This window comes from Rana temporaria, chromosome 8 (assembly GCF_905171775.1).
Source record: "Rana temporaria chromosome 8, aRanTem1.1, whole genome shotgun sequence".
In the NCBI taxonomy this organism is placed as follows: domain Eukaryota; kingdom Metazoa; phylum Chordata; class Amphibia; order Anura; family Ranidae; genus Rana; species Rana temporaria.
This window is the reverse complement of record NC_053496.1, coordinates 57,096,696-57,109,117: the sequence shown is the minus strand read 5'-3', so window position 1 is coordinate 57,109,117 and position 12,422 is coordinate 57,096,696. Positions and strand designations below refer to the sequence as shown.

At 41.2% G+C, this 12,422-nt stretch overlaps 1 protein-coding gene across 2 annotated transcripts in view; it reads left to right on the top strand.

Moving 5' to 3' along the window:
* Positions 1-567: 567 nt before the first annotated feature.
* The window catches only part of ADGRA1 (adhesion G protein-coupled receptor A1), an 893,528-nt gene continuing 881,673 nt past the window's right edge, over positions 568-12,422 (top strand). For both annotated transcript variants that reach the window (XM_040361825.1, XM_040361824.1), the window contains exon 1: positions 568-1,006. In XM_040361825.1, the coding sequence (XP_040217759.1) occupies positions 783-1,006 (224 nt within the window). In that variant the 5' untranslated portion in view covers positions 568-782. The remainder of the gene's footprint in view (positions 1,007-12,422) is intronic.

Here is a 12,422-nt window from a genome sequence, read left to right as displayed (position 1 = left end):
GTTTTACTGTATTATATATTATACATTTATTTTATATTATTATTTATTATATATGTTTTAAAACAAAGTTTCTAATCATAAAACATATCTAATAAATAATAAAATGATAATATACAGGGCTTTTTTTCTGGGGGAACTTGGGGGAACTCAGTTCCACCACCTCTGGCTCAGACCCTTTGGAGCCTGCTCACCACAATCACTTGTAAACACAGAAGTCTGGTTTCTGTATTTACAAGTGACAGCTCTGCACTCTGTGTGTAACCCCCCTGAACTCTACACTCTATATGTAATGCAATCCTGGTATTTAGTGCACCTTTAAGACCCTTCTACTGTTTGTGAAATCTGAACGGGGTCATGGTTGAGTTCCGGCACCTATTTTCTGAGAAAAAAAGCTCTGATAATATATAATGTGTGTTTTGTGTCACTGCAGCCGGTATTATAGCGATGACCAGTGTGAATAGAACGCAGTCCAGCACCAATGATCTAGGATGTGGTGGGAGAGGCTAGGAGTGGGAAGGAGGGAGGAGGTGAATGGGGAATAGTGTGTAGCTGTCAGGCATAGCCTAACACACTTTTCCCTTTACAACTTTCTCCCCTCTGCAATCTACTTATGATAAACTTCCATCCCCAGGCTGTATGTCTTCCATACATCTGACATCGCTCTATGCACACACATCAAGCAGTCATGACTTGTGACAACTTTTCTCTTTTCAAGAGAATCTAAAAAAAAGAAAAAGAAATAAAATCTCTTTTCTTGGCTGGATGTGTGAGGATGCCCTAACATGGATCGTACTCAGCTGCTGCTCTCGGTGCTGTCAGCCTTTGTGTGGAGCTTGCTGGCCAGCAGGATGTGCCCGGACCTGATCACTGACAGCTGCCTGTGCACGGCGGAGCGTTCCAAGGGACTCGGCCACCACAAAGTGCTGCTCATCAAAGTGCTGTGCAATGGAGGGGAGCTGCTGGAAACTTTACATCCTGCGCTACTTCCCAACCTGACAGTCAGCCTGTGAGTACACATCTGTATGATTGAGGGGCTCATTCTCATTGGGGGTTTCTGCATGGAACGCGGCTCCTGGCTAGCAGAAGATCGTAAAGATGTGTAAAATACGTGCCTAAATAATTATCCGAACGGATTTGCGCACACATGTAAAATCTGCAGCTGCGTCCTACTTCTGTTGTAAACGCCAACGTTTCCGTTTGTGTATCTGGCCCCATTGATTGCTATAGTGCTACCTACAAATCTATACATCTAGGGCCAGATCCACAGAGCAAGTACGCCGGCGTATCTACTGATACGCCGGCGTACTTTCAAATTTCCCGCGTCGTATCTTTAGTTTGAATCCTCAAACCAAGATACGACGGCTTCTGGGTTCGATCAGACAGGCGTACGGCTTCGTACGCCTTCGGATCGTAGGTGCAATAATTCGGCGCCCGCTGGGTGGAGTTTGCGTAGTTTTCCACGTCGGGTATGCAAATTCACGATTTACGACGATCCACGAACGTACGCGCGGCCGTCGCATTTTCTAACGTCGTCTGTAGTCGGCTTTTTCCGGCGTATAGTTAAAGCTGATATTTTGCGGCGTATAGATAGACTTGCCATGTTAAATATGGCCGTCGTTCCCGCGTCGAAATTAGAATTTTTTTTTTGTGTAAGTCGTCCGTGAATAGGGATGGACGTAACTCACGTCTAAGTTCAAAAAATGATGTTGTTGCGACGTCATTTCGCGCAAAGCACGGCGGGAAATTTCTGGACGACGCATGCGCAGTTCATTCGGCGCAGGGACGCGCTTCATTTAAATGAAACCCGCCCTCTGATCGTCGATTTGAATTCCGCCACCAGAAATACACTACGCCGCCGTAACTTACGGCGCAAAATCTTTGTGGATTTGAAAGTACGCCAGGTAAGGTACGGCGGCGTAGCGTATCTCTGATACGCGGCGCAGGTCTAAATGTATGTGGATCTGGCCCCTAAAGTCTGCGTTTTACACACCCGTGTGAATGAGCCCTAAAGCTTGGTCACTTTATGGGTGCGATTCCATTAGCAGCCTGAGATCTGCCTTGCAGCTGGGACTTGTGGTACCACAGCAGCTACATGATGATGCCATGGTGCCCCAGGCTCAGTGTAAGGATGCTGTAGAGTTGTTGCTAGGCAACGTGTGTGCCAGGATGCAGATACAGAGCTGGGCATTACTTACAGTGACACTCTGCAACGCTTTGTACAGATTCTTGGGAATAGATTACAGCCGGCCACACACTATACAATCTCTGTACAATCTCCTTTTTTTTTTTAGACATGTGCAGAATGAAAACATTCGTTTAGTTTCATTTCGATTCGTTATTTACATAAAATCGTTTAGTTCAATTTGTTCAATTTGTTTAATCTGTTTTTAGAATTTGTTTTGTTTATTCAAGATCGGAAAGTTTTAATTGATACAAACTAGAATTACATTCAAATTGCATTAGAATTCAAATCAAATGCAAAATCTATTCGTATTGCATTCTAATTAAATTCTATTCTCATTTATGCTTTTCGAAATTCGAATTTTGGAAGATGGTTATATTCTTTCTATTACATTCTATTGTTTTTTCTAGTCTATTATTTTATTTTCTATTCTATTCTTTGCTATTCTACTCAAATTTATTCTATTCATAATTCTAATTTTGTAAAATGGTTATAAATGTATATTATATTCTGTTCTATTGTTTATTCTATTCTAATCTTGTCTATTCTATTTCATTTTCTATTCTATGTTATTCTTTTCAATTCAAATGTATTCTATTTTAAATCAGAATTTCGTGAGATGGTTATATTCTTTTTATTCTATTCTTTTCTATTGTTTTTTCTATTCTATTATAATCTTTTCTATTCTATTTTATTTTGAATTAGAATAGAATAGAATAGAATATACAATAAAATAGAATAGAAAGGATTAGAATAGAATAGAACAAACAATAGAATGGAATAAAAAGAATATAACAATATCACAACATTCTGATTTTAAATAGAATACATTTGATATTTAATCAAAAATAATAGAATAGAAATGTATTCTATTCGAAATCAGAATTCCGTGAGATGGTTATATTCTTTTTATTCTATTATTTTCTATAGCAGGGATATGCAATTGGCGGACCTCCAGCTGTTGCAAAACTACAAGTCCCATCATGCCTCTGCCTCTGGGTGTCATGCTTGTGGCTGTCAGTCTTGCTATGCCTCATGGGAATCGTAGTTCTGTAACAGCTGGAGGTCCGCTAAGTGCATATCCCTGTTCTATAGTTTTTTTCTATTCTATTATAATCTTTTCTATTCTATTTTATTTTGAATTCGAATATAATAGAAAATAATAATAGAAGATTAGAATAGAACAAACAATAGAATAGAATAAAAAGAATATAACCATATCACAAAATTCTGATTTTAAATAGAATACATTTGAATTTTAATCCAAAAGAATAGAATAGAAATGTATTCTATTCGAAATCAGAATTTCGTGAGATGGTTAAATTCTTTTTATTCGATTCTTTTCTATCGTTTTTTTCTATTCGATTATAATCTTTTCTATTCTATTTTATTTTAAATTCGAATATAATAGAAAATAATAGTAGAAGATTAGAATAGAACAAACAATAGAATAGAATACAAAGAATATAACCATATCACAAAATTCTGATTTTGAATAGAATACATTTAAATTTGAAACAAAAAGAATAGAATAGAATAGAAATGTATTCTATTCAAAATCAGAATTTCGTGAGATGGTTATATTATTTTTATCCTATTCTATTTTTTCTATTCTACTGGTTTCTATTCCAGTTAATTATATTATTTTATGTTCTATTCTAATCTAATATGTTCTATTCTATTTGAATTCTAATTTATTTAATTAGAATTTTCGGAAATGGTTATATTCTTTCTCTTCTATTCTATTGTTTTATTTTAAATTGTATTCTGTTTTTTTATTTTCTAGTTTATTATTGTCTAGTAAATTTGTTTCAATTCTATTTCAATTCAAGTTTCGGAAGACGGTTAAGTACTTTCTAATTTTTTTTCAATTCTAGTCTTTTTTTTCTATTCTATTCTTTTCTATTCAATTATATCTTATTTGAAATTCGAATTTCAGAAGATGATTATATTCTTTCTATTTTATTCTAGTCTATTTTGCTCTGTTTTACTCTTTTATTGTATATCCCTTTTTTGTTCTATTATATTATTTTCTATTCTGTTCTGTTTACTCTAGTATATTGTATTATTTCTATTTTCTATTATATTGTATTATTTTATTTTCTATTATATTCTATTATTTTATTTTCTGTTCTATGTTATTCTCTACGGAAATTCGAATTCAATTTGAAAACTATTTGAATTTGATTAGAAAACTACTATCTACTAAAATTTTGTTTCGTTATTTCGCATTCGGTGAAGTTGTTACTATTGTAATTCGGAAATTTGATTACATCTGAATTTCACATAAATTTGTCTGAATTTCAATTTGAAATAAAAGGAACCGCACTTATCTACCTTTATTTTAAACAACTTTTTTAAAGATTTCATAACGAACAATACAATCCGGCATACTGCCTTAAAATAAAGGTCACCAGAACTTCCCAAATGAAAGATTCCATCTCTATTACTTTTCTGGGGACAACTCAAAATTTGGGGTTTTCTTTTATAAGGACCGGCCTATTTTTTACACTTGGGGGCAGATTCACGTACAATTGCATGGGCACAGCGTATGTGAGATACGCTACGCCGCTGTAACTTACTTTTCAAAGCTTTGAATCCAGAAAGAATTTGCGCCGTAAGTTAAGGAGGCGTAGTGTATCTCTCGAGGCGTAACGGCGCATAATTCAAATCGGCGAGTAGGGGGGCGTGTTTCATTTAAATGAAGCACGTCCCCGCGACGAACGAACTGCGCATGCACCGTCCCTAAATTTCCCGACATGCATTGCGCTAAATGACGCCGCAAGGATGTCATTGTTTTGACGTGGACGTAAATTACGTCCAGCCCCATTCACGGACGATTTACGCAAACAAAATAAAATATTTTCAAATTAGACGCGGGAACGACGGCCATACTTAACATTGCGTACGCCACCAAATTGCAGCTTTAACTATACGCCGAAAAAAGACGAACGGAAACGACGTAAAAGAATGCGACGTACGTTCGTGGAACGTTGGAAATAGCTAATTTGCATACTCGACGAGGAATACGACGGGAACGCCACCCAGCGGACGCCAAAGAATTGCATCTAAGATCCGAAGGCGTACAAAGACGTACGCCTGTCGGATCTAACCCAGATGCTGTCGTATCTTGTTTTGAGGACTCAAAACAAAGATACGACGTGGGAAATTTGAAAGTACGCCGGCGTATCAGTAGATACGCCAGCGTACTTTCTTTGTGGATCTGCCCCTTGGTGTTTTTTCAAGTTAAAATCTTTTTTTTTTTATTGCTAGAAAATTACCTCCAAACATTATATATTTTTTAAGACACCCTAAAGAATAAAATAGCGGTCATTGCAATACTTTATGTCACACTGTATTTACGCAGTGGTTTTACAAATGCAATTTACACTAGCAGCCGAAGAGTGCCGCAATAAAGGCGGCTTTACCGCCGACGCCCCCAACTCCCCAATGTGAAAACAGCCTAAAGAATTTTAAAAACTTCAGCCCGCTCTCTGCTGAAAACAGAGAAGCCCAGCCAAACAAGCTTAGGCCCCGTACACACGAGAGGATCGATCCGCTGAAATTGATCCGCTGACCGGTTTCAGCGGATAGATCCCCTGGTGTGTACAATCCAGCGGATCTGTTTCCGCGGATTTTTGTCCCCGGGGATGGATTTCCAGCGGATAAAAATTTCCTAACATGCTAAGAAATCTATCCGCTGGAATCCATTCCAACGGATTGATCCGCTGGTCTGTACAGACTCACCGGATCAATCCATCCGAATCCATCCCCCGCATGCGTCGTGATGATTTGACGCATGCGTGGAAGTCCTTATATCACAGCGTCGCGTACGTCGCCGGGTCATCATCGCGGCGATGGCGCGACGCGTCACTGCGGACGGAATTCCGCAGGGATTTTGATCTCCTGGTTAGTGCAACCAGGAGATCAAAATCCGCCAGAGGATTTATCCGCGGAAACAGTCCGGAGGACCGTTTCCGCGGATAAATCCTCTCGTGTGTACTAGGCATTAGACTGGACTTCTCCTTTAACACTGAGTGCAGTATAATGCCGCGTACACACGACCGTTTTTCATGATGAGAAAAATGCAATTTTTTTAATTGGTCATGAAAAACGATTGTGTGTATACTCTAGAGCATTTTTCTCGACGAGAAAAATGGGCGTTTAAAATTAAGGGCCAGATTCACAGCAGAAATACGCCGGCGTATCTACTGATACGCCGGCGTATTTTCAAATTTGCCGCGTCGTATCTTTATTTGGAATCCTCAAACCAAGATACGATGGCTTTTGGCATAGATCCGACAGGCGTACGCCTTCGGATCGTAGGTGTAATTCTCCGGCGGCCGCTAGGTGGAGTTTGCGTCGTTTTTCAGCGTCGGGTATGCAAATTAGCTGTTTACGGCGATCCACGAAGATGCGCGTGTTCGTCGCATTCTCTTACGTCGTCACTAGTCGGGTTTTCCCGTCGCAATCTTAAGCCTGCTATTTCATGGCTTAGATTTAGACCAGCCGTCTATCCCGCGTCGAATTTCAATTATTTTTTTTGCGTAAGATGTCCGGGAATACGAAAGTACGTTCCGCACGTCGCCGTTCAAAAAACACGTTGGGGCGCCGTAATTTCGCGCAAAGCACGGCGGGAAATTTCCAAACGGAGCATGCGCAGAACGTTCGGCGTGGGAACACGCCTAATTTAAAAGGTACATGCCCCATTTGAATTAGACGGGCTTGCGCCGAACGGCTTTACGCTACGCCACCGAAAGTTTACACGCAAGTGCTTTGTGAATCAAGCACTTACGCTGGAAACTTGCGGTGGCGTAACGTAAATGAGTTACGTTACGCCGGAGCGCAGCTATGTGAATCTGGCCCTTAGAACCTGCTCTATTTTTTCTCTTCGTTTTTCACGCCGTCGTCGTTTTTCTCTTCCATGAAAAACAGTCGTGTGTACGCTTTAACGAGGGGGGAAAAAACACGCATGCTCAGAAGCTTATGAGATGGGGAAATAAGCATAAGCAGCCCAAACGGTGGCACCATTCGAATGGAACTTCCCCTTTATAGTGCCGTCATACGTGTTGTACGGCACCGCGCTTTCCTCGAGCATTTTTTTTCACAATCGTGTGTTTGCAAGGCAGGCTTGAGAGGAATCACGTCGAGAAAAACGTTGTTTTTTTCCATGACATGAATAACAGTCGTGTGTACGCGGCCTTAGCATCCATAGAGAACAGTTTTTCAAACTGAGAGTGCGCTCACTGCGCGCTCCCAGCACAGTAAAAAAAATCATGGAAAGGTCCCGGTGCATATTTGCAATTGGGAGCTTCCAATCATGTGACCGCTATGACAGCCGATCACAGCAGTCACGTGATCGGAATGACTGCCTCCGCCTCCCAGCATTTAGATTCAATAAAGAGCCAGCAGGTGGCAGTGGAAAGGGGTTTAGGAGCAAAGGCCCAATGACACAATTGCTTATTCCTATAGGAAGAGCTTGATAGGAAAATAAATAGAATGTTTATTAAAGTGTGTATGGCCATCATAAGGTATCCATAAATACATTTTATAAAAAAAATTAATGAATCAATATACTGAGTCCTATCGTTACAACTGTTATGTGCCTGCATTTATCAGAATATAATCATTTTCTTGGTAGTCATTGTTTTTTAATTGTAATCATTTTCGATTTTATGTAGCAGTTGATGAGATGCTCATGATCATCTCAGCACTGTGATACATAGGCAATAATTTATTGCTAGAAAGTCCAAGGCCTCGTCGTCTCAGGAAATGTTACATGCTTCATTTCTTTTTCTTGCTTATTATAAACAGAAAAACAGTCAAACAATCAGCAAATTGTCGCCGATGGGCCCCGAAGGCTTCTTTCCTCCCCAACTCTCCAAGTTTGTTTAGCAAATCAATTTCACTGAGCAGTGAAGGAAAGATAAAGTGTTTCTTGATTCACATTAAGGGGAAGAACCTTGGCTGAAGGGGATATCATTCAATAAAAGTCTTATACAAGCACAAGATTTAATCTGTAGCATCTCGATAAGCCCAAAAAAAAAGAAAATACTCTTTTCAATTTTACCCCTGAGAAACCAAAAAAACATTTGTTAGACAACTCAACAGGTAATTCATCTTACGCAACACTATTTTCAAATAAACAAAGATGCCAGGAGTACAGCACTGTAATATGTATATGTATGAGTTAACTTGGAACACATTTGTATTGCAATCTGCAGTCTTGTAATACGGCCATGCAACACGCATCTATTTAAAAACCTGTGTAGTGTGTTTATTTTTTTGACACTTTTCCTCCAGGTGAATGGGTAGGGGTAAGATGTACCCCCCATACTCATTCACATAGGGTGGGGGGCCGGGATCTGGGGGCCCCCTTATTAAAGGGGGCTCCCAGATTCCGATAAGCCCCCTGCCTGCAGACCCCGAAAACCAACGGCCAGGGTTGTTGGGAAGGGGCCCTTGTCCTCATCAACATGGGGGCAAGGTGCTTTGGGGTGGGGGGTGCAGGGCCCCCCTGCCCCAAATCACCCACCCCCCCATGTTGAGGGTACGACTCAGGAGGGGGGGGGGCGCTCACTCATCCCCACCCCCTTTCCTGACCGGCCGGGCTGGTGCTTGGATAAGGGTCTGGTATGGATTTTTTCCGAATGGTCCGGTATGCTCATGAAGGGGGAACCAATGTCGTTTTTTTTTTTAAAAAAAAATGGCGTGGAGTTCCCCTTCATGCACAAGTCGTGTACAAGTTGCATGCCAAAGTCGGATCTGTTAATACGGAAATCGTATTGTTTTTGCCGCGAATTTGCCATAATTCGCAACCGCAGATTCAGGGAATGCCAGTCTATAAAGCTGAATTGGCATCGCACATGGACCAAACTCGCACAGGACCCTTTTTCCCTGCAGCCTATATTCGTAACGCATTGATGTGAACGGCACTAATGTTAAACTATGTAATTTAAATGATTTGCGAATTTGAGAAATCGCAACGGCTCAAATTCACAATAGAATTTGCAGCAGTGTGAACCTAGCCTGAGTTAGTATTGCAATGCTATCATTGGGTGTTACAGCGCTATCAAACAAATCACACAATGAGTGGTTAAATAAATGTAAGTATAAAAAGCAGCAATTTTCATGTGAGATACACACAGTAGAAACAATAAATCAAAAATAAACTGCGCTAAAATGTAAAATATTAAGACTATTGAATAATGATAAATCTGTGTTCTTAAGCACTTTAAAAAAAGAGGAAAGTCCATAAAGTGACGTGATGTCTAATATAACCCTCAATGCTTAACACTTTCGCTAGAATATTCGTGGAATTTCAAGAAAAGCCTCCACCTCATAAAAATGGGCGCTTACCAGATCCTGATGACCTCCTGTTCCGGAAGGCCTTGAATGCTTGTGACTATATACCCAGCTTGGGCATTTGATTGTCCAGGAGAATCGTGCTCTCAAGCCTCCACCACCAGGAATGGGTTTGATCATAAATGAGCCCCAAAAAGAGATAAGGGGCCAAATCCTCAAAAAACCTGTCTAACTTAACTTTCAGCAGTTAAGTTACACAGGCGTTAAATTTCTACCTAAGTGCCCGATCCACAAAGCACTTACCTAGAAATTACACGCCGTGTAAATTAAGTGTCTCCGTCGCAAGGCGGTCGTCTGATCGAGGGGGCGATTCCTATTTAAATGAGGCGCGCTCCCGCGCCGGATGTTCGGCGCATGCGTGTGACGTCATTTTCCCCGATGTGCATCGCGCGAACGTACTTTACGCCGGGCTTTGTGGATCGCGACGGGACAATAAAGTTGCGTCGGGTAAAAAAAAAAATACGCGCTGGGAAAAAAAATTTGAAATTTAAAAAAAAACGCGGCGATCGAAAAAAAGGTTTGTTTTTGCAAGGTCTAAACAGTTTAGGCCTTGTAAAAGCATCCCTAATTTTACGCATGCAAAACGTAACTTACGCAGAAAACACAAAGCTAAAAAGCTTTGTGGATCTGCCTAAGTACTCATTTGCATACGCAAAGCGGCATTTCGACTCGAAATGCCCCCAGTGGCGGATGCGGTACTGCATCCTAAGATCCGACAGTGTAAGTCTATTACAGATGTCGGATCTTCTGACTATCTTTGGAAAAATCCTTCTGAGGATCGTTTCCAAAGATAGCCACAGGGATACGCAGGCTGAACAGCAGTTCCGCCTGCGTATCTCCTTTGAAGATTTGGCCCAAGGTCTCCATAGTGTAAAATGGTAGATGTCTGGAAGAGATCACACCCCAAAAAAAGGATTTAAGTAAAGAATACCTCTTTGCTGCAGTGTTTTTCTAACCTGTGTGGTGAGCACAGGAGTCGGGTTAGGTTAGGCCCGGCTCCATGTGACGGCCACCTGAAGGGGAGGTGTGCGCCTTTCTTACATGTGTGTTTCCACTGTTTATACTGCTGAGTTACATGTGATAACCATGGGCCAAATTCTCAAAAGAGATACGCAGGCGGAACTGCTGTTCAGCCTGCGTATCTCTGTGCCTAACTTTGGAAACAATCCTCAAAAGGATTTTTCCAAAGTTAGGCAGAAGATCTGACATCTGTAAGACACTTACACTGTCAGATCTTAGGATGCAGTACCGCATCCGCCGCTGGGGGCATTTCTCATTGAAATGCCGCTTTGCGTATGCAAATGAGGACTTAAGCAGATCCACAAAGCTTTTAAGCATTGTGGTTTCTGCGTAAGTTCCGATTTGCTTGCGCAAAACTAGGGCTGGTTTTACAATGTGGAAAGTTAGTCCACCATGTAAAATCAGACCTTTTTTTCGATCGCCGCAATTTTTTTTTAAATTTGAATTTTTTTTCCCGGCGCGTATTTTTTTTTTTCCTGACGCAACTTTATTGTCCCGTCGCGATCCACAAAGCCCGGCGTAAATTACGTTCGCGCGCTGCCCGTCGGGAAAAATGACGTCACACGCATGCGCAGTACGTCCGGCGCGGGAGCGCGCCTAATTTAAATGGGAATCGCCCATTTAAACTAGGAACGCCTTGCGACGGACGGAGTTAAGTTGCGGTGCCGCAATTTTCCGGGTAAGTGCTTTGAGAATCGGTACTTAATTTCGGAAAATTGTGGCAGGGTAACTTAACTCCCTAAAGTTAAGTTAAGCAAGATTTTTGAGAATTTGGCCCCATATTTCCATTATTGTCATTTTAGAGTGGGAAATGCTGTCTGTTTTTGGAGAACGATACTTCTTGTCCAAATTTGTAAATTGACTGACTGTGGCTCCACTTCAGTGAAGTTGTATGAATCATTGTCTATAGTCTGACTCACAATGGGTGGGAAGTCGATCTATTTGGATATCATATTTTCTTTGGCAAAAGTTCCGCTTCATGTTTTTTTTTTTTTTCTAAGTTCCCTATTAGGCAAATCCACAAATGGTAATTCTGTTAACCCCAAATTGTCATTAAGAATGTGTTAGGTTTAAAGTGGTTGTAAACCCTTGCGATGACGTCACTTCTGCGCGTGCGCACAGGAGCCTCCGGTAACGGCAGAGTCATTGTAGAAACGGCACATACGTGCCATTGCAGGAAATCACTAAGGCCTCGTACAGACGGACCGTTTTCAGCGGACATGTCCCCTAGGAGATTCCTGTCTGATGGTTGTACACACCATCAGACAGAAATCCGCGCGGACAGACAGAGCGGTGACGTGTCCGCGCCGTCGCCGCGACAATGAGGCGGCGACGTGCACGACACTGGAAGGTCAATGCTTCCACGCATGCGTCAAAGTGATTCGATGCATGCGAGGGATGGCGGCCGCTCGGACATGTACGGTGAGTCTGTACAGACGACCGAACATGTCCAGGATTCCAGGGACATGTTTCTTAGCATGCTAAGAAACATGTGTCCGCTCGAAAACGGTCGGGTGGACAAATGTCCGCTGGAAACCTGTCCGGTCGGCCGTACAAACGACCGAACATGTCTGCTGAAACTGGTCAGCGGACCAGTTTCAGCAGACATGTTCGGTCGTCTGTACGAGGCCTGAAAGTAATACTTAGTACCTAGTAGTAGCACTATATCAACGAAAACAGGCGCAAAACCAAGTTACAAAAATTAGCAATTAAAAAATAATATAGCATATACAATTGCTAAAAAAGTCAGATTTGTAATTGAATGTTCTTAAAATTAAAAAATTTCTTTTCAATCCGCAGTGCTGTAATTCTCTGTAAAATGCAATGCAATATGGCTACCTGGAGGTGTTCTGTA